The following is a 21,239-nucleotide window of genomic DNA, read 5'->3' on the forward strand; positions in this document are numbered from 1 at the left end:
TTGAGTTTATTATTGCACGCGATCATGATTTGCCCCGCACAAAGCATAAAATAGGATGAACTGTGAGAACAGACGTCTTTGGTTAAACTACTTAGTCAGCGATTGTTATATCACCAGAAAGCTCCAACTTGAATGAACCCAATAGAAAAGAAAAACGGGAACGCGTCTGCCACAGATTTTTCTTTATTTTGCTCAATGTCAGTATTCATTATTACTCATGTTAGGAAACTGCAGCCACCTAGACTCTTACTTTGTATACAATTTCACATGGCTAATGTCGAAACATTTGCATAGTGTTTGTTAGCATTTCAAATTGGAAGAAGACTTTTACAAAATCTCACCCGAGTGAGAATATCCCTCACATTTTCGTTTTCGTGGGACAACACTGAAGATGTGACACTTTTCTACAATGTAGTCAGTGTAGAGCTTGTCGAACTAAACTTCGAGTTCCTCCACACAAATGCAATCAAACGGTTGGCAACAAAAGTGGAGTACAGCGCGAAGAGAAAATGTCCAAACCGGCCGCAATGAGCAACAGTGTGGACATGGCGCTTCACTCGTACTCCACTCGAAATATTCACGTCTAGTCTTGATCATGCGATTACGTCATGTGCTCTGCATTCGGTGGAGCCGTTTCTTCCCAACAAAATTCGGGATACGTTGTTGATTTTGTCGTTTGAATACCTTGAACTTCAACATCGTTATATCAACTTCACATTCATCATTTTAAGCCAACCTGATTCCACAACATGGATACAAATATCCGAACACCAAAGTGAAAAGATCACATACACGTTGGATCAGAATTTGTGCCAAAGCAAGCGCATCTCGACTCGATTATGGGGGCGGCCGTTAGTCTTGATGATGTCATCTCCCTCGAGGAACTGCAAATATCACATCATAGCAGTTACAACATTGGCTTTACAAACACCATCTTTCTCTTCCGGCTACAGAGCTACAAAAAAGGCATTTGATGTCTCGCTGAGCAATGAACGCTTCCGTGGCTTTCGACAACTTTCCTGTAAACCTTCTCCAGCACTTTCCAATACAGTACTGCAAACCTTTGACCAACACGAGATTCAGCTCAGTCTCCTGGGTTAAACGCAAACAATGATGGTGCATCTCACCCTCATGATGACTTAGCTTTGTATCGGGGGACTGAAAAGGAATCAAAAACCTCCAAAGACTAAAATATTGACTTTTCTTCAAACTTACCCTCCACGACTTTCTTCTTCCTTTCGGGGGGGAACCCCCCCCCCCCCCCTCCTTAAAATAAAAGCATCCTGCAGTCCAGGTGACCCACTGCTCTTGTGCAGTTTTAAAACTGTCTTCTACCGAGAGACAACTTCATCATGAATTAACTACATTTTAAGTTTAGCTCACAGTGGATATAACTACATGACAGAATGTTGTTTTTTGAGCTTTTTACCCAGGAAGGGGATGGGGGGGGGGGGGGGGGCTCTCGCTCACATTTGCATTGTTCAAGTTACTATGGCAGAGTGTTAATGCAAATTGAACATTAGCTGCATTCATTTCAAAATGACAAAATCCCGAGCATTTCTGTGGGATCGTGACTTAATTCATCTTTTATGATGAAACATCAGCAGGAAGAAGCTACGGCTAAAATTGCTAACTTGCAAGGATCAAGTTAGCATTTGGAAAGTCAGGTCATGAGACTGACAAAAAAAACAACAACAACAAAAAAAAACTCTGCCTGTTTTAGATGAAGCAGACCGTGACAGGGGGGGGGGGGGGTGTCAATTCTCAGGGTTGGGCAAAAATAAGCAGATGTCCCGGACCCCAAAAATGTCGAGAACATTACACTAAACAAGGTGAAGAGCAACACCGGTGATACGCAATATCAAAGCAGCAGCATGTTTGATTACTGGCCTCAGCCTGTTACAGCCACGCGCACGCACGCACACACACACACACACGACTGTGAAATCCTAATTTATACAATAACTACCTGTACATCTTGAAAGCAGTGCCAAAAACACCCGAATCTAAAACTATATGCCACCTAAGGTCACAATCTGAATTTATCAGCCAATTACCGTAGCTTAATTGGCTGCAGTCGAGTTGATTGGCTTGACTCGACTGCAGATGTGCCCAATCTATAGAATAGAAGCCAATCCTGCCACACACTCAGCTAAAAGCACCTCTGTGAGTGAGGCAAGAAGGCAAACAAAAGGCTAACGATAGGCAAAAGAGTTGTTGGAGAGAAGCCGAAAAATGTCCATTACAGCGGATGATCCAAAAAAATAAAATAAAATAAACAAAACTAAAATGATGTTGATTTTGAGCATTGGTGTTTATCTGGAGCAGTGGTGGGCCTCAAAACAATGACAGTATATTGGTATTATTTTTCATGATTTTAGTAGAGCCCTCGCAGGACTTCCCTGATCAGAAAGCATTGGCCCAGCCCCGTTTTAGTCTCACTGAACAATTTTGATGGATCACAGAACATCCACCTTTAGAAAAAAAAAAAAAAAAAAAAAAAACACAACTAACTTGCATCACAATAAATGAAATGTAAAGAAAACAGAGAGGGGGTGGGGGGAGTACTCTCGAAGCAATGATGTGTTCTGTCCCCAAAAGCAGCGCGCTCACTCGATGATTGGCGCCGAGCGATCGTTGGTGACGGTTCTTCGGAGACGAATGTGGGCAAACGGGTTGGTCCTGAATTACAAAAAAAAAAACAATACATACAAATGCTCCCTCAAACTCAAGAGAAAAGAGATTCTCTGTTGGCGAGCTGTTGCTCTCATTTGTTTTCGAGAAGCTCAAAGGGGGAACATTTTTAAAAATGGAAAATGTTATTTTAAAAGCATATCCCCCCCCCTGCCCCGAACATTCTGGATCAGTCGGAGATGCTCAATACTTAAGACGCATGTTAACAAATACCTCGTTGGAGACGGTGGCGAGGAGGCCAACTGCGCGCAGATCTGCCATAGTTGAGAAACAAAGACCGTGGTCATTACTCACGCCGTCTTGGCGTATCTACGTTTTGCTTGATCAGCCTCTGACCCTGTTGGAGTCGGCCATGCTGTACGGGCGCGGCCGGAAGGTGCTGATCCTCTGGGGGGGGAAGGAGCGCTCCTCCGCCGACTCGGGGTTGAGATTGGGAGACACCAGCTGGTCCAGCTGGCTCATGCTGGTGCTGTTGGCCTTGGAAAGGAAAAAGGAGCTGCGGGTGGGGCGGGGCGGGGCGGGGTGCACACATTATCAGGCAATTGCTACATTCACTAAGCAGACACTTCATTGGTCCACCTGCCCAACCCAATGAGATATTCGCTTGAGATTTGACACCGCCTGAGAAGTTTTGCATTCACATTGCAATCCAACGGTTGCAGTTCATTGCGGCACTTCCGTCAGGTGGCAATCTAGTCATACGTCAGATGAAATCTCATTTGATGTCCAGGCGTACCTAATGTCGCGGCCAGTGATTGACAATGACAGGATAATGTGGAACCGGGAGCCGCGGCTTGGAATCGAAGTGGATTTACATGGGACAGGAGATGTGAGCCAATCTCTTTTTCGTCAATGGACGCTACAGCTTCGCGTTTGCTTTCAAAACTTAGCTTGTAGCGGACGCGTGCACATTTTCAGCATGACGTCTCTGATCCACTGGTGAAAGGACACTTTGATCCTCTCCTCTTTCATCTAGAACCGCTTCAGACAACAAAGTGTATGCAGAAAAGTGGCGAAGATTGCACGGCCGTCTGTGTCCCATGTGTTGTGTTGTGTTATTTTTGTTATTTTGACTTCAAAATGGCGCCGCGTGAGTGGCTGCCTTTCCAGCAGCTCCTATGTTTTGTTGTTCTACTTCTTCCTTTCATAGCTTTGCTGCTGTGAATCGTGAATTTCTCCATTGCGAGACTAATAAAGGTTTTCTTATCTTATAAGCAGGACTGTAATATAGGGTTGTACCTTTTGGGTGTGTGGTCAAGGCTGACTCGCCTCTCAAGGTGATCTGTCCGGCCATGTTGTGGCTGAGTGTAGGAGAAAGGGAACCAGCCTTTCCTGTCAAACATCACAAAAAAAAACAAAAGCTTGATCACAATCATCTTTTTTTTTCTTCTTCTTAAATGAGTCTTTATAAACACTCAAAGAGAGCCAAATCAAATGGAGCATTTAAAAGCAGAAAGAAAAAACTAAATGGCAACCTGGATCAGATGAGAAAAGCATACAGTCCAAGAACACAAAATAAAAGAAGAGAAATGAATAGCCAGTGTTTGATGTGTGCCTTCAAGGGGCGTGGCCTAGTCAGTGATGCCTGCCCAATTCAGTGCGAGCGCCTGGACGTGAGTTGTGGCCTAAAGCGGCTCCTTGTGAGTGCTTCACTGGCTCCCCATTCATTTTAGAGTTCTTTTCAAGATCCTCTTATTTGTTTTCAAATCTCTGAATAATCTCGCGCCACCTTACCTCTCTGAGCTCATCCGCCCCTACGCACCTGCCCGGCGCCTCAGGTCTGTGGAGCAGACTTTATTAGAAGTACCAAGAACTAAAGTGAGGCTCAGAGGGGATCGAGCCTTTTCTGTTGCCGGTCCCTCTCTCCGGAATGAGCTCCCACTGAACATTTGGCAAGCCTCCTCGCTGCCCATCTTCAAAACTCACTTGTATTCTTTGGCATTCGACTCAGCATGACTTGGATTTGTTCTTGGTTTTACTGTTTGGTGCTTTCTACCGCCTTTATTAGCGATTTGTCTGACTGTTTATTGTGCATGTTAAATTGCTCCATGTACAGCGCTTTGTACGCAGCGATGGCTGTTTGAAAGTGCTCGAGAAATACTGTTGACTTGACTTGACTTTCGTTTTATATTTGTGTGTTTGAATCTTAGTCCATTTCAACGGGAGGTGGGTAGGGGAGCCCAAAAGTGTAAGACTGCCGTTACTCCAACATAATATGACTCGCATAAAAAAGAATGACTTGAGAAAGAATATTCTGTGGAAAAAAAAAAAGTATAATGGGCATCAATTCCGCACAGATTAGAACTATTTGTAGTCCACTGTACTACAAATAGAAATGACAAATCTCCCCAGTGACTATTTTTTCCCTGCCATCATCTTTATAGTAATGCAGAATGTGGAAAAAAACAACATTCCTTCGAGGTTTGGGACCAAGTGGCCCGGACGCGTTTCCGGCTGTAATCTGAGCCTCGGAACGTACCGCCCGGTGCGATCATTCCGCCCGTAGTGCCACCCGTCTCTCGGCTCAGAAATCAGCAGGGTGATGCCGTCCCCCGGCAGGAAGTGCAGCAAGGAAGCTCCGCCGCCTCCTACGCCGCCTTCCGACGCGCCGGGCGAGTGAGCAAACATGGCCTCCACCCGCGTGGGCCCCGAAAGAGGCGGCATCCTGGCGCCTGAGCCAAAAAGCCAAGGATGAATATGGAGAAATGGACAGGATATACCTGGAGCAAGAGTGGCAAAACCTTTGTGTTCATTCATTTACAACAGGCAGACCGGGATACTTTACTAATTTGGCTTGCGAATGTCCCATGAGCCCTGATCACTTGTTACCCGATCCCCAATCGCAATTCGACACGACGGCATTTTTTTTCCCGTCCTCCGATTGGTCGGTCGGAGCAAAAGTTGTTCCAGCCAACTTTGGCGAGCAAAACGCACACACACACACACACACACACACACTCAATCCAACGGAACAATCGGCGTCTCCGGTGAGCACGTTACGGTTCAGTTCGGCGACGGCTCGAGATGCATCTCGCTTCCTAACCATTTCAGAAGCGCGCGTGCCGTTTTGAATGCCTTCGTTTACAGTATTGATGGTTTCCGTAATTGTGACGCGATGAAGTCAACGCGTGGCTGGTGCAGATGAAACTTTGAGGTCCACATCACCTTGAAAGCCGTCCAGCCTCATCTCGCTGCCGGGCCGCTTGGGAAGCGGAAGAGTGGACGTGGCGCACATCTCGGCAGTCTTCTTCAGCCAAGGATGAGCGACAGGTAGAGTGTTGTTCCCTCCCGGGCCCACCTGTTGGTGCAGCAGCTGCACGGGAGTCATAGCCCTGGACAGAGGGGCGCTGTGGGGCAGCGTCGGGCTGTGGGGGGCGCTGTGCGGAATCGCCAGCGTGACGCCCTGCGAGGCGCTTTCGCTCGGGGCCACCTGGCTGAGCGACATGACGGTGGAGGGGATGAGGCTCGGCGACAGGTTGCCGGTGTTGGCGGCCAAGAGGAGAGAGGAGGCGGGCTGCGCCGCGCCTCCTGTGGGGGTGGACGCGCCGGGGCCGGCGCCGGCGTCGGCCAGGGGACTGGTCGCCGACGCGGTGAGCGGGGAGCAGCTGTGCTGAGGGGACGCTCCTCTCGACGAGGTTCCGGCGGCGGACACGGACCGGAAGGTCTGCGGAGAGCCCTGAGGGCAGGCGTCGCTCTGGGAGGACGAGGAGGGGAGCGAGTGCTGCTGCTGCTGCGAGCGGTCACCATTCAACAGAGGTGGCACCTCTTGAACCGACAGCCTCTACAAAACAAGACACCAGCTACTGAAAAGCCACAAAGCTCCGCCTCGGCTGCAACACGTGACATCCTTCTATCCATTTTTACATTCAAACTTGGGGACAATTTGTCCGGGTCACGTGGCGTTTGCGTTTTCCCCTCCGAGGGCCGTGAGGACGATCATATTAACCCGGGGATGCGGCTAAACGCTTTGGAAAAAATGCAACACTGGAACACCGTCGCGGTCTGACCTGTTCCGGCTGAGAGCATCCCAGCTTGGTGTATCGGAGGACCTCGGCGATCCCGGCGGCCCCGGAGCTCTGCGGCGCCGTGTGACGCAGCAAGTTGAGAGCGCGCTCTGGTAGTTTGGTCGGCTGAGTGCACGACTGCTGCCACGACGACAGTTTTTGTGACAGGAGCTCCTTCACCTGTGCCGAATTTTGAAAGAAAAGAAAAAAAACCCATCCGAACGAATGACTTATTTTGAAACACAAACCCGCTACAGTGAATGTCCTGCTCATCCTGGAGGATAATCCTCCGTACCCACCCGCGCTGGGTGGAAATCTGCGATAAAGGTAAACAATATCATTTCATTTACGGAGCACTTTCAAAGTGCTGTGAAAAAAAAGAAAAGTCAATGAAAATCGCACACCAAAACCAAAATCATTGAACGTGTTTTTAAAACAATAGAACAGCAACATACAGTAGTTAAATGCAATTAAAAAAAAAAAAGTAACACTAAAATAGGGGCTCAAGATCTGTTGAACACCAATTCCCCAACGCTTTAAACATGTTTCAGCTTAATACATTTTTGAAACATATTGTTGGCGAATTTGAACAAGCAAGAAATGATCATTTCTGAGCTTAACGCAGATTCCAAAATTAAAATTCCGATCATCAGCTGATTAATTAGTTATTTTGGGGTCCCCTCTACTGTTATTTGTTTAACGTTACAAAAGAGAGAAAAATGGATAACAATCGCCCCCTTTTTTTTTTTTTTCTTCAGGAGCAGCACAGTGTCCATTGAATCGAAAAACCAAAATGGTGGCAAAGCTGTTAAAGCCTTCACATTTTCTTTCGTGATGTCACGACCGCACGTTTTGCTCAAGCGTCGACCGGATCGCAGGCGGACCGCCGCGGCTGACCGAGGGGCGAGTCGACGCCGTCACCTTGCAGTGGTAGTTGATGAGCAGCTTGGTCACGCAACACTGCCGATCCACCAGGAAGCAGTATCGCCTCCTCTCCTCGGTCAGCGCCGACCTGTAACCCGTAGCGACCAGCGTGTCCAGCTCCACTTGGCGCCGACTCATCAGCTCCACAAACTGAGAACGCAATCGGACGCATATCATTTGAGGAGTGACCTTTCGAGTACACGTTGTTGCCAACCGGGAATGGCACACGCGACATCGCTTCCTGCATCACAAACGAATCCAAAACAGCGCTCGTGGCCGCGTTGACCTTTCCTAGAAAACAACACTTGCTTCCTTGACTTCCATATTAGGCAAATAAAACCCTCTCAGCTGATGCAGATTGCCGTGTAAGCTCATTTTAGAGCGACCTGTTGATTTCCAAAAAACAAGCGAGTTTTGGAGGAGCCGGGCGTAGACTCGCCTGCATCTCTCGGTCTCCGTACTTGTTCGGGTGGCGGCTGCCCAAGCTCTTCCTGCGCAGCTTCTTCAGCTGCGCCTGGCAGCGCTCGATGGAATCGGTCTTGGACCGCCGCTCGTTCTGGTACTTCTTTAGTGTGGCCTAAAGGAGGACAATTTGACCTTTTTAGAAATGTTTTCTTTTTTTTTCTTGGGACAATAGTGATGAAATGATACTACAAAGCAGTCAGCGTGGAGTTTGGATAAGAGTGTATCTCGACTGTCCTCCTCAACTATATGTCTAAACGTTGGCAACAGAAGTGAGTACACCCCTGAGTGAAAATGTCCAAATTGGGCCCAGTGAGAAATGTTGCAGCCCTTCTGTCATGTGAATCATTGACGCTACAAGGTCGAGGGTGTCAATGGGAAGCAGGTGTGTTGAATTCAAACTTGTCAGTGAAATACAGTAAATTTCTCCCAAATTTTGAACAAAATAAAAACGAATGAAAATTGGCAGATTTGCTCTGAAATTGTATTAAAATGGACTGATTTTGAAAAACAACAGTCAAAATGAAATATAAGCTAACTCTAATGTTCCATCGCTTGTCGCCGCTGTTACACTTAATAGATTTTACGACTAATAACTGATAAAATAATAACTTAAAGACTAAATACCAAGCTGCTGATTATAGGCGAGGAGCTGTCGAATTTTCATGGTCTCGTTTTTTGTCAACCAAATTTCCCCAACACATTTTTTTTGGACCGGGTCGACTCGGAAGGAAGAAAAATCACACGAAAAGGTGTGGAAGCGGCGAGGTAAAACTGCAACGGATGAAGTCACGGTCACAAATGAAAATCTACGGATTTCCAGACGGGGCGCCCCGTGAAGATGATTGCGAGCGGGCGTCATCTGCGGGAGGACCTCCCATCCTCGAGTAGACTTACTGTGAGGTATTTTATGTCCAGCTCCAGCTTCTGCTCCAGCTGGGCCAGCAGCTCGGAATGAAACAACTTGAGCTGTTGAAAAATGGCCAAAAGGCACGCGCGCAAATGTTCATTCGTGTCTCACAACTTGATGCCCGCGCGCGTTCTGTGGCGTTCTCCCTCCCGCCTTACCACGTCTTCCAGCTGCACCTGGATCTGTCTGTGGACCTCGGCCATTTGAAATAACGTGTCTCCTGCGCAACGGGGTCACCGGCAAGAGGATAGAACAGAGCAGAATAAAATAGTCCATTGAGATTGGGACAAAACAATGAAAAGCGGTTTAACAGCTCTATAGGTTTAAAAGCATATTAAGAAAGAGAGCTACACGAGATGTAAATCATCTCAAATTGTAGTTGCAGACATGCTTTTCTTCAATTATTGCGATTATGATTATACGGTACGCCAAACGGAGTCATACGTAAACTTTGTTATCTGGTGCGTTCAATGACGCTTTGTAAACAAGGGAAAATCTGTTCTCCTCCTCTTTTACTGTGTGTAGTTGCAAAAATAGACGACTGGGATTCTTATCATTTTAGTTAAAAATACTATACGATCACACACGTAGATTTAATTTCCTTGTAAGAGTAGAAACAATATTTTGTTAGTCGTCAGCGCAACGAGGAATGCGCATTGATAGTTGTCGCGGACCGGATGCTCCCGCCATACTGTGGTGCGGCCCTGTAATAATCGTCATTCATTTCAGTAATCCACCCGAGCGTCGGTGATGTTTTGAAGCGACAGCGATGCGGACCCGGAAACTGCCACACTCCAGAGTGGCCCCGTCAACGTAAGCATGGAAACGTTTGGGCATCATAACAAGTGAACATACAGTATGAGGTAAATGCGCACCAAACCACGAGGCCTTATGCCTCGGGGCTCACGGACATACACGTCGCTGCGCTCAACTGTGTAATAAGTCACAAGGCGGTCTAAATATATTGCGAAAGATGTTTTAGTAGCTTGCACACAGAGCCCCGGTTGACAAACGCGAAGCAAGCGTCCTCTCTGGATGGGCCACAGAGCGCAGTAGTATGCAGCGGCTGGCATCTTGCCCTCTTGACACCCCTGCCCGCCTCCCCCGCTCTTTTCGGCATCACAATGAGATCATGCGGTGTTGTTAATCTCCCAACAATGAGTCCACTCTCTCCCTTTCCCCGCGTTTCCTCGCTCTCTACATTTCCTCTTGTGTCTTCATCTCCTCCCTGGACAAACACAAAGCTCTCCGAGTCCCACAGACCATTTCCCCACGCCCCGAATCCTCTCAGCTGGTTGGAGTCTATGAGCGGCTGGTTTTTATTTTTCTTCCCTTCAACCTGCACCTTGCGCATGCACTCACCCAGCTCCTTGGAGCCTTGGCTGTCGCTGGCCAACTCTCCCAGCTTGACCAGAGCGTCAAAGTAGCCCTTCGCTGCCACTGTCACTCCTAAGGAAGACAGAACATGTTGGGAAACGTTCACGCGCTACCAAGTAAAACTTTTAGGCCACCACTAGCTTTGTTACGGTTATACGGTGGCTTTTCCCAATGACATTGATTTTGACATCTGAACCGGATACACTTAGCAAGATTACACAAACACGACACAATCAATTTTGACAAAACATCGTTGAGGGGTAGGGAATGAGATGTGGACGAAAATGATGTCAATCTGGATAAACGCACGGCAAGTATCTACAATTCTTTTTTTTAACCATTGTACTCATTACAGGATCAGCATAAGAGTCGAGACGTCACTTTGAGGATGTTCAAAATGCTGCGTAAACAGAAAAAGCTAACTCATAAATATGTGGACAAACTCAACTTCATTTCATTTTTCAGAGCACTTTAAAATTGCCGTCCATAAATAAAAACTGCATATAAAACCTAAGATGATTGAACATAATTTTGAAAGACTTACATAGTTTAATACAATAAAAAGATAGGGGCTCAAGCCTCGTGCTGTGTTGAATGCCAAGGAATTAAAATGGGTATTAGGGTGGATTTTCAAAATGGACAAGAAACGGGACCCAAGTTAGGAACACGGCATTTTGAGTTTGGACACGCAACAAAGATTCTGTCATACTGTTTTTCTTTCACTTTTATGACCAGATTTCCACTGTTGAAGGTGTGCGTGCTACTGAGTGACAAGAAAAAGCGACTCGCAGAAAAGTATCTGGTGTTCCAATCTAGGGACTGAAAGTGAAAAGTTGTCTGAAAAATTCCAAGACCGTAACAAAAAATGTCTTCTTCAGTGCAATAAGAAAGTATTTGGAAGACTTCCTCACGGTAGGCATTGGGACGGACGCCCGACTGGAAGATGAAGAGTTGAAATGCTCCGACAGCTTTTTGCTCTGAGCTTCCTCCGTGTGCCAAAGTCACCCAAGCGTGTCTTGATGGACCTTGCTTTGTAGCCGGCGAATCAGAGAAAAGGGCCTCCCACAAATTTGCAAGGATACGCTTGTCCAAAATGTCTTGAGACGAAGACCAAATAGGACCTTTGACTGCTTAATTCATTGATGAGGAGGTATGTTTCAATCGCGGGGGAAAACCAAGATGGAAAGCTATGAATAGAATGTCGACATGGCGTTTTTCAGTCATGTGTGATTTACGATGCCTTGCAATTTGTTGATGCAGCTGTCTCCTACTCTCAGACAAAATTCCTCCTTGGAGAGACAAATCTTGAGAAGCCTTGAACTTTGATATGCTAACAGATGCTTTTCACTCCTCCACATTTCATTTCCCCGACAGCAGGAGTAGAATGAAAGTTGAAAGTGTGACACGTAATTTGGGACAATACACACTGCTACATATCAAATGCACGTAAACAGACACTAAAATTATATATATATGTATGTATGTATATATATATACATTAGATACATAGTTCAAGTGCCCCCCACCGCGCCACAACGGACTTCAACATAATGCAGACATTTTTTTGGGGTGGTGGGGGGTGGGGTCGGGGGAACAAACCTGTGAGGGCTTTCTCGTAGTGTTTTCCCATGGTGACAAAATTCTTCAAGCTGGGGTTAAAGTGGTCCAGGATCCCCTGTTGGCAAACATCAAACTTGTCAGCCGCGACCACTTGGCAATTGTGAAACGGAGCGTTCATACCTTATAAACATTCTCCGTCATCTTGTTGACCTCGTCCGTTCGTGACATTTTGTGCTTCTGCGGCTTCTCTCTTCCAAGTGTGTTGTTCCTGACGGGGTCTCGCTCTTCCTTGGTCAGGACGCTCTGATTTACAGGAGAAGAGAGATACGCTGAATTAGGAAAGGGAGTCTTTATATTTATTCAAAGGTGTGAGATTATTGCAGCTAATTAGTGCAAGTATGTGATTTAGAAAAAAATATAAAAAAAAAGGCGCCGGGGGGTGTTTGGAGGTCACTGCAACCTCACGTCAAGATAGGAGCGCATGCCCTTGACTAAAAGCAGATATTTTCACCCGGATAGACATGTTGGGGCCAATATCAGCGCTATCGGGCCAAGCCAAATATTCCGCAAGATAAGCAGAATGGGCCGGCGTGGGGGCGGCCAGTCACAGGTGTCAAAACGGAGCCACACAATGGGAAGAGGATGTCCAGGTTGGTTTTGCGCGGTGGCAAAAAAAAAAAGAAATCAAAGTGCGCAGCCACGGGCTTTATTATGTGAGTGAGATTACAGGCAAGACGTTGACCCAGATCAGCTCGTGCGACGTGGCGCAAAGAAAAACGATTCCAGACTATTGCTCATTAGGGCCACCCGGGTCTTCTGTGTGTGTGTGTGTGTGTCAGAAGGGCTGCGACAACAAAAAGCAGAAGATTGTGAATTCTTTCAAAGTGGAGAATATCTTGAGAGATTTTCTTCTGGGGGAGTTGCAGTGTTTTTAGCATGAAAGAGGGGAAAGTCTGCAGGTGGTTGGGAGCTGACAGAAGATGCATTCATGTGCTTTTGAGCCTGGGAAGGTGGGGGGGGGCACTAATTGATGCATTTAAAGGCATTTGCTCTAGCCATCCATCCTTCCATCTATCTGCCCCCCCCCCCCAAAAAAACATGATTTCTGCCAGCAAATTAGCAATTAAGGCAAATGGGGAAAATGTAGTCACCAAAAAATCCACGTGTGTGTGCGCGTGTACATCTACCTATATTTATCTAAATATATGTAGACAAATACTGTACACAAATACATACCGGTATGTTACAGTGACGTTAAATGTACATTTTAGCAATGAAACGTCTTCAAGAGACAAGTGCCCCCCCCCAAAAAAAAAATTGATACCTCATGTAATAGAAAAAGTTTGAGAAACACGATACTGGGTGACATTACTGGAGTTGAAAGTATTTTCTACACGGTCAAGGGTTAAGGCGAGCAACAATGCTGGAAAGAACAAGAAGCACGGCTCAACTGTGACCAAATCATTTCCCACCGCCGCACAATCGAGCAAAGCGGCGACAAAACGGGATCGGTTGCCGAGCCCGACTCACTTCAAGACACACACAAAATGGTCTCGTCATTGTTGTAGGTGGTGGATGTGAGCCTGGCCTTTTACAGCCTGTTGAAGTGTGCAGCAAATGGAACACCACAGTACGGGATAGCAAAAAAAAAAGGAGTTACCTTGTTCTCATCTCATAGTCGGAAGAGGCGAGCGAGCGAGAGTTCCTGATGAGCTGTCCTCTCTCTTCTTGTGTCGGGTGGCTTCAGTGAGTGGGGGGATTGTTTCACCAGGCAGGCCACTAAATCTCAACTCCCCTCCACCCCTTTTTCACATGCGCTCGCTCTCTCTCTCTCTCTCTCCCTCGCCTGCACACAAGAATGGAGGTCAGATATTTGGTGCCGTTCAGTACCTCTCCTCATTACTGAGCCGATTAGCAACATGCCTTCACGGATGCATAAAGTGAAAAAAAAAAGTGTCCAGGAGCTCTTTCTCCAGCCCCCCCCCCTCCCCCCCTGCATAGCAGGTCCGCCCTCGCAGCTTCCCGGCGGAGCGCGATCGGCCTCCAAAGTAGTGGCCTGCCGCTCGCTCGCTTGCTTTCCCTCACTGGGCCTGAATAACAATGAGCTGACGGGACCTGGTCTGAATAGCAGCAGGAGAATAATGACTTGAACCTTTTTAAGCCCCCCCCCCTAAAAAAAAGAGGGGGGGTTGGGGGTCCAGGCACAGGCACAGGCCTGGCCTACATAGATCAAGAGTAGCGCGCATTCCTGCTCCCCGAAGGACACGGCGGGCCCTCGACTCTTCTTGGTGAGGTTGCCACGTCCGGAGATGAGGAGGGTCCCACTTCCGCTCTCGCTTTTTGTGCGGAAGAAACCACTCACTAGACATTTGATTCACCTTGGCCTTTCTTTGTCAAACTCTTTGGGGGGAATTTTTAGTTGATCCTGTTTGAGGGACACAAAATGAAGAACTAGAAAGAAAGAAAACCCCGCGTTGATGAAGCCAACACGTCACACGGAAGATAACGTGTCAAAGCAGAAGACCGAGCCGTTGTAGGCTCCCAGGGCGAGGATGAAACCACTTTTGCAAACATCAACTCCAGGCTCACACGCCGCTCTTCGAGTGCATCGAAAACGCTAAACGGCTTTTGGCCACTAGAGGGAAGCAGATCTTCGATGATTGCTACTTGTTTGATGGACGCTTTCGTGACGAACCGAACAAAATTCATCTCAACTTTATTGAAATCGCGCTTTCACAAAAGCAAAAAAAATAAAAATTAAAAAGCACTGTTCAGGACACACAACATAAGAAATTAACAATAATCCTAATATTTTTTCCTCAGTTGTTGGCATACTCAGAATTCTCACAGCCTGGTTCCAACTAAATGAAGCACACAAGTTTGCAGATTCAAGTTGGGTGGAATTGACTGAAACGAGTGTGGAGAATTGTGTGTACGGGTGGGGGGGGGGGTTCTCTCACTTGTACAGATGAAGAGGCAGGCTGCCGTCTTTCAATCGGTGTGTGTGAGACGTTGATTTGACCTTTCACCCTTAAAGCGGCGACGTGTCCTGCCGCCACCTCGTTGGCTGCCAATCAGGTCAGCAGCTCGCGTGCCGGCATGTTTGCCCATACGACGGCATCTTGGAAGGTAAGCGCTCGGTCCCCTTGGAGGCGGAGTCTGCCAAGCGAGAGAGAGGAGGAGGGAAGAGGCAGATGACGAGGAAGGCTCCCAACGAGGAAATCCCTGGCAAAATCTCAGCAGTGTGCGCGCGGATGCTCGAGCGACCAAAACGGCAGGTAAGACCTCTTCTGATTTTCTCGAGACAAAATGTGAGGAACATGGGAAGGGAGTGGCATGCATTTTGGCCGCCCGTCTCCAAATCAGGCCGAGCTACGCTTTGAACACGCTCACCGTTGGAGACGGACGACATAAACACAAACAATACGAGGAAAGTCGTACATTTGGCGGTTCACGGGATAATATTGCGAGATTAACGTTTACGAGTGTTGCCAGCGGGAAGTTGCAATCATGCAAGAAAAAGTCATGCAAAATATTCCAAACGATGACTTTTTTTTTTAACTATAACAAAATGTAATATATAATAATCTCAATGAAAATAAAGCAGGAATATTACAATGGATTGAAAAAAAGCCATAGAAGCGGGAAAAGCAACTAATTTAAATAATGAAAAGAGAAAATAAAGTGAGAAGTATTTCTTACAGGAGTAACTGGAAAGAAGTGATGAAATCATCCGGAATGAGGTTCAACAGGAGGGAGGGGATCATTTTATGAAAAAAATCATTTGGAAAAAGAATCAAGTTGCAATTTATGAGCTTCGCTCAGATGCAAAATGACATAAAAAACTCTTTAGGAAAATCTATTCTGAATTTTATGAATGAAATCGTGGCATCATCAACTGTGACAAAAATCCAGACTCATTTTAGAGGACCGAATGTTACAAAAGGCACATTGGAGTCTGAATATTACGCCCCAAAAGTGAGACAAAAATAGAAGAAAAAGATGACATGAAGTGTTTTGCATACATGAGTGAAGAGTTGAGTTTAGGATCAGGAAAAAAAAAAAGAAGCAAACTTTCATCAGGAGAGAAATTGTTCCGATTTTGTCACACCGTCTTCAACACGAACGCTGAAAAAGGGGCCTGCGAGCTTGTGAAAGCTTCTAAGAAACAAACGACCAAAACGGTGACCTTGAAGCGCTCGCCGCTTATTTCCGCGCCCGGCAACTTGCTTCCGTCTGAGCTTTTAAGGCGCACTTGTCGGGTTTTCCGTTTACAACCGATGGCGCGACTTAAATAGCCGCCATCTGGCGCGGCGACCTCGCCGCGGATTACCGCCAACACGCAGAACGCAGACCGAGGAGGAGGAGGAGGGGGACGCCGAAGAAGCCCGGCGATCCGAGGTCAAGGGAGCGCAACAACTGCTCCTAATTAGGTTAATTGAGCCGGTTGCCGCTGCTGATAAACTGATCAAGTGGCAGGAGGATCCAACAGGCGAGATCGGTATTGACACGCTTCGCGACTTGGAGACCATCTGTCTGGGCTCTAAGCCTCGGCGCTCTAAAAAGAGGGCAACCAGAGCCGCGGTCCCGACGTCCTTTGCCGCTTGCCGTCCGACGTCGGAGTCCACCCGTGCGGAGGCCTCAACTTTCTATCATGCGGGACGTTTCATGTCACCGTCAAGACAAAATGGCCACACAGGGGATTCCGTTTCACAAGATGGAATTTGGACCCATCGGTCGCCCTTTTCAGGAGGTGTCTAAAGAAAACAAGAGAGGCTTTAAAACCTTTAAAAAAAAATGTGTGCCAGGCGCCAAGTGTGTCCCCCCCCCACCCCCCCCCCTTCCAGCCAATACCTCAGGCAAACCGAAATGGTGAAAAACACTTGCAAGCTAGATCTGCATTATTCAACGCGACATTGTTCTCAGTTTTTATACCAAGCCTTTGGATATCTGCCCCCCCTCCCCCTGCAAAAAAACCCCATCTGCATTCGCTTTCCCCTCATCTTACATTGTTCTGCCTGTCACGCTACGTCGCCGGCAGAGAAAGGTGAACACCGAGAGAGCGGCGGAAAGCGCATCAGACCTGTGGCTCTCGTTTTGCAGTTCCATCCCAGAAATCGGTGAAGGAAGCAAGAACCAATCGGCCGCCCGGACGATGGCCTTTCGACTTTGATGCCGAGTCTTCAGAAGGATGGAGAGAAAAAGGAAGACGGCGCCTCCGTTGGTCATCCTCCTCCTCTCTCTGCTCCTGCTGCCCGCGTCTTCCACGCGGGACCTGAACGACTTGCACGGCGGCGCACAGCCGCGCTTGGTGTGCACCCCCATTCCGGCGGACGCCGACCCCGCCTGCTTCCCCGCTGCGGGCGCGCCTCCGGCCGGCTGGTGGGGAGCGAGCGGCGAGGCCAAGGCCGCCACGCTGCACCTGCGCGAGAGTCTGCTGCGCCACAGAGAGACCATCCTGGACCAGAGGGAGACCATCCGAGAGCTGACCGCCAAGCTTGCCCTGTGCGAGGGCTTCGACCGAGCCAGCGCGCCCTCGGACGGAGCCGACGGCGCAAAGCCCCGAGAGAGGGACGTCGTGGAGCACGTGAGCTCGGGGGCCGCCCTGTCGTCCTCGTCGGAGCAGATGGAGAGGATGCTGCAGGCGCTCAAGGACAGGCTGGAAAACCTGCAGGTGAGACAGATACTTGTGCTGGGGAAAAGAGGGGGTGGGGAGGGACCCTTCAAATTCCAGCTACTCTTTGAACTCCTTGACCTAGAAGGAAAAAAGAACAGAAAAACAACCTTGACGTGGATTTTGTTTGTTTTTTTAACGGGTGGAGCTGGTGCTTTTTAGACTGGCGTGAGACAAGAATCATTCGTTGAGCCCACAAAATTCGACGACTCTCTTTCCTTCGGCCATGGATTGGCAAGATGAAAAGTCGTCAAGAAAATAAGCACGTGCTCAAGTCGCAAAATCGACTCTTTGTGGGTTGACCACGGGCCATCATGATGGCGTCTTCCCGGGCGCTTTGCTGAATCGTGACCGCAGATCCATGTCAGGAGCGGCGTCGTGAGGAAGGGCGGGGGCAGGAGTTGGGTGGGCGGGGTCGGGGCTCGAAGATCAGCAGCAATTAGGCTGATCTGCCTTGACTGAGGTAATTAGGCCGCGCACGGATTACACCCGAAGGCACAATGGACCAACCACACAAACGCTTACAAACATTCTCTCGAGCGCGCCAATCGCCTGTCAATCGCAGGGTTGACCGGCACACATGCGCAGAAATTCAACCGTTCACGATTCTCTCGCTATTCATCCCTTTTCTTGCCCTCATGAAGGTGGCAGCTGAGCCGAAACTTTCCATTCGACGAGAGCGCCGCAAACATGGCACGATAAGAAGAAAAAATCCTGTTGATTTGGGTTGCTCAGAGATCATTCAAATGTGTCATTCAATCGGTGGAGATGGTTGACAGTGAAAGACATTTTGGCGTGTGCTCGAGTTTCTGCTCTGTTCAGAGGCGTCGAGTTGAAGGAGAAAGACGGAATAGTCCATTGCATGAGAAGGAAGGGGGAGTCCTTAAAAAGATCCCGACAGATGAAGCATTGTCCGTGAATTAAGACCGTCATAATGATCATCATCAAAGACAATTGGACGAATCCGTTTTGATGAAATGTTTGGGCCCCGCCTCTTTCAGAGTAAATGATACATATAAAGAAACCATGCAAGCTCCACCAGAACGGCTTTGCCCGAACACCAATTCAAACCCGAGACCACCTTGCCACGTGGCAAACGGTTCTAACCACGCGCCCGACGTGTCTTGCAATCCCCCAGCAGAAGAGGAACTCGTCCCTGACCTACTCGAGCTCCCTGAAGGAGCTTCTGCAGAGGAAGATCGACACTCTGGAGGAGCAGCTGCACCCGCACGACCACCAGCGGCAACACCCGAACGACCACAGCGGCGACAGCAACCACACCGGATACTTTGAGGAGCGCGGCGACGGAAGCCATCGCGGGGACGAGGGCCTCGACGAGAGCCGCCGCGGGGACGAGGGCGGTCACGAGCGCGACGAGGCGGGCGGTCACGATGACCTCGCAGGAGGAGGTCACCGCGGCAACAAACTGGACAACATGCTCGACCAGCTTCACCTTGCAGGTGCGCAATGGAGACTCAAGTCCTCACACCGTACTTGGGTTCAAATTTTCTGCTTCAAGCAGAACTACTGATTTGAAAAGGACATCACAGTTGTGATGTCGTTTTTTCAGGCGACATCAAGCCCCAAAATGCCAAATACTCCTGTTGAAAAATTGAGCAAGCAAGTCTTTGTACTTAGTTGCCACCACTGCAGGTGAGCAACATTCACATGCTGCCTTTCGCTGCACTGGACCTTCAGGTTGGGCCCGGAAGAAGGAGGTCGGCGCCTTCCAGCTGAGCTTCCCCGTGCGCACGGGCTACATGCACGCGCGCATCAAGAGGACGCTGCCGCGCCAGATCTTCGCACTCACTTTGTGTCTGCGGATCAAGGCCGGCGCCGGGCCCGCCATGGGGACGCCGTTCTCCTACTCGGCACCGGGCCAGGCCAACCAAGTGGTGCTGATCGAGTGGGGGGGCAATCCCGTGGAGCTGCTGGTCGACGACCAGGTGAGGTGGGGGGTCGTGGGAGGCAAAAAAAAAACAACAACAACACTTTGATGGAGTTGATCTTTTGCTCTCATTTTAGCCTCTTTGTAACTCTTAGTGTGGGTCGAGTGATGCATTGTGGGACATTTTGATAGGAATAGCCAGCTGGCCCAATACTTTTGTCCTTGTATTTTTATTTTTTTTTAACCGATTGTCGCAAAATGTGACTGACCTTCGTCGCAGGCCGTGTCTTTGCCCGTGACGCTGAGTGACGGCAAGTGGCACCACGTCTGCGTGACGTGGTCCACGCGAGACGGCCACTGGGAGGCCTACAAAGATGGCGACCTGCAGGGGTCCGGCGAGGGTCTGGCCCCCTGGCATCCCGTCAGAGCAGGAGGGGTCTTTGTCCTGGGACAGGAACAGGTGACAACAAACGAGAAAGACATTTTTTACCATCAATTCATCCAATCAACGTGTTGCCTTGGAGGTAGACGTGACAAAAATGAAGCTCCAACATAGTTCCCTGGCACCTACCTGTATATGCCACAAGATAACAGCAATGCACTACTTTTCTCAAAATCAAGCTCCTCCTTTCATAGTTCCCTGGCACTAAACCTACTTTCATACACTTGGCACCAGGATGCCAGAAGATGGCAGCAAAGCACTACTTTTGTTGAAGTGAAGCTTCTCAACTCACTCAAACGTGGTTTCTTGGCACCATACTGCCAAAAGAAATTAAAAAATAAAGCTAAACTCACTTTAACAGTTCCTTAGCACAAAAGTACTACTTTTGTTCAAATGAAGCTCCCAACTCACTTCAACCTAGTTTCCCTGGCACCAAGAAGCCAGAAGATGGCGGCAAAACACTACTTCAAAACCCCAAAAAACGAATAAATGGTGGTAAAAGTATGAGTGCTGATTCAACAAAAAAAAATAAATAAACAGATATGTACTGAAGTACAAAAGTTTTTCCTGTCAGTTGGACACGACATCCATTTCGATAGCTTGGCACAACAACAAAAACAGCTTCACTAAAAATGCTAGCTAGCTTTTACACCGTGAAAATGTTTTGTTTTGGGGTTTTTTGCTTGCTTTGCGGACTCCGACTCAAGTTCAGTAACTTGGTATTTGTCCTTCCCTCCACCGGTTGAAGGACACACTGGGTGGGCGTTTCGACGCCACGCAGTCCTTTGTGGGGGAGCTGGCCGACGTGCAGATGTGGTCCTCGGTCCTGAGCGGGGCCGACATCCAGGGCCTGGCGTCGTGCCGCAACCACCTGGCCGGCGACGTCATCTCGTGGTCCGACGCGGACGTGGAGCTGCACGGGGGTGTCTTGAGGCGCCCCTTCCAGACCTGTCACTGAAAAAGACTCCAGCGCATCACATTTGACGGTGACAATACAAAACACTGTGATGCTCTAAAATGGGGGTCAAAAGACTTTTTTAAGGGGGGGGGGGGGGGGATCAATGCCTTGATTTGAACTTTGGGGGGGGGGTCACTTGTACAGTCTTTGAGGCAACATAATAGCCTGAATGGCCAATGTCTGATGATTAGTTAGGTTCTCTGACATCTTGTCACTTTATTCATAATTTAGCTAATCATTTACTTTGTTGTAACAATGTGTTGACAAATTTATCTGGAAGATTTCCACACAAAATACAGCTAAATAACCAAAGAAGTGTCATCATTTTGTTAGACTTACACATTGA

The 21,239-nt window shown here is 48.3% G+C and overlaps 2 protein-coding genes across 6 annotated transcripts; one reads left to right on the top strand and one right to left on the bottom strand.

Moving 5' to 3' along the window:
• Positions 1 to 167: 167 nt before the first annotated feature.
• Positions 168 to 19,538, bottom strand: LOC147204358 (BAR/IMD domain-containing adapter protein 2). 4 transcript variants are annotated; one of them, XM_086112742.1, is made up of 17 exons: positions 19,416 to 19,538; positions 14,892 to 15,090; positions 13,592 to 13,777; positions 12,112 to 12,234; positions 11,971 to 12,046; positions 10,357 to 10,443; positions 9,153 to 9,214; positions 8,982 to 9,053; positions 8,062 to 8,199; positions 7,620 to 7,772; positions 6,702 to 6,878; positions 5,860 to 6,475; positions 5,174 to 5,366; positions 3,934 to 4,026; positions 3,031 to 3,190; positions 2,908 to 2,948; positions 168 to 2,682 (listed from the first exon to the last, which is right to left on the bottom strand). In XM_086112742.1, the coding sequence occupies exons 4-17, from the start codon at positions 12,157 to 12,159 to the stop codon at positions 2,610 to 2,612; spliced, it is 1,989 nt and encodes a 662-aa protein (XP_085968868.1). In that variant the 5' UTR covers positions 12,160 to 12,234; positions 13,592 to 13,777; positions 14,892 to 15,090; positions 19,416 to 19,538; the 3' UTR covers positions 168 to 2,609. The 4 variants fall into 4 exon arrangements, 3 of the variants coding, with proteins under 3 accessions (XP_085968868.1, XP_085968866.1, XP_085968867.1); XM_086112740.1 differs by having other exon boundaries at positions 5,174 to 5,414; XM_086112741.1 differs by lacking the exon at positions 19,416 to 19,538 and adding an exon at positions 17,015 to 17,149 and having other exon boundaries at positions 5,174 to 5,414.
• LOC147204359 (neuronal pentraxin-2) lies at positions 17,123 to 20,893 on the top strand. Of its 2 annotated transcripts, none has more exons than XM_086112743.1 (5): positions 17,123 to 17,605; positions 18,744 to 19,065; positions 19,304 to 19,551; positions 19,774 to 19,953; positions 20,684 to 20,893. In XM_086112743.1, exons 1-5 carry the CDS (start codon positions 17,123 to 17,125, stop codon positions 20,891 to 20,893), a joined length of 1,443 nt encoding a protein of 480 aa, XP_085968869.1. The 2 variants fall into 2 exon arrangements, with proteins under 2 accessions (XP_085968869.1, XP_085968870.1); XM_086112744.1 differs by having other exon boundaries at positions 18,747 to 19,065.
• The last annotated feature ends 346 nt before the right edge of the window (positions 20,894 to 21,239 follow it).

Source organism: Hippocampus guttulatus, chromosome 6 (genome assembly GCF_054856545.1).
Source record: "Hippocampus guttulatus isolate MCC_2025c chromosome 6, RoL_Hgut_1.0, whole genome shotgun sequence".
NCBI classification, from domain to species: domain Eukaryota; kingdom Metazoa; phylum Chordata; class Actinopteri; order Syngnathiformes; family Syngnathidae; genus Hippocampus; species Hippocampus guttulatus.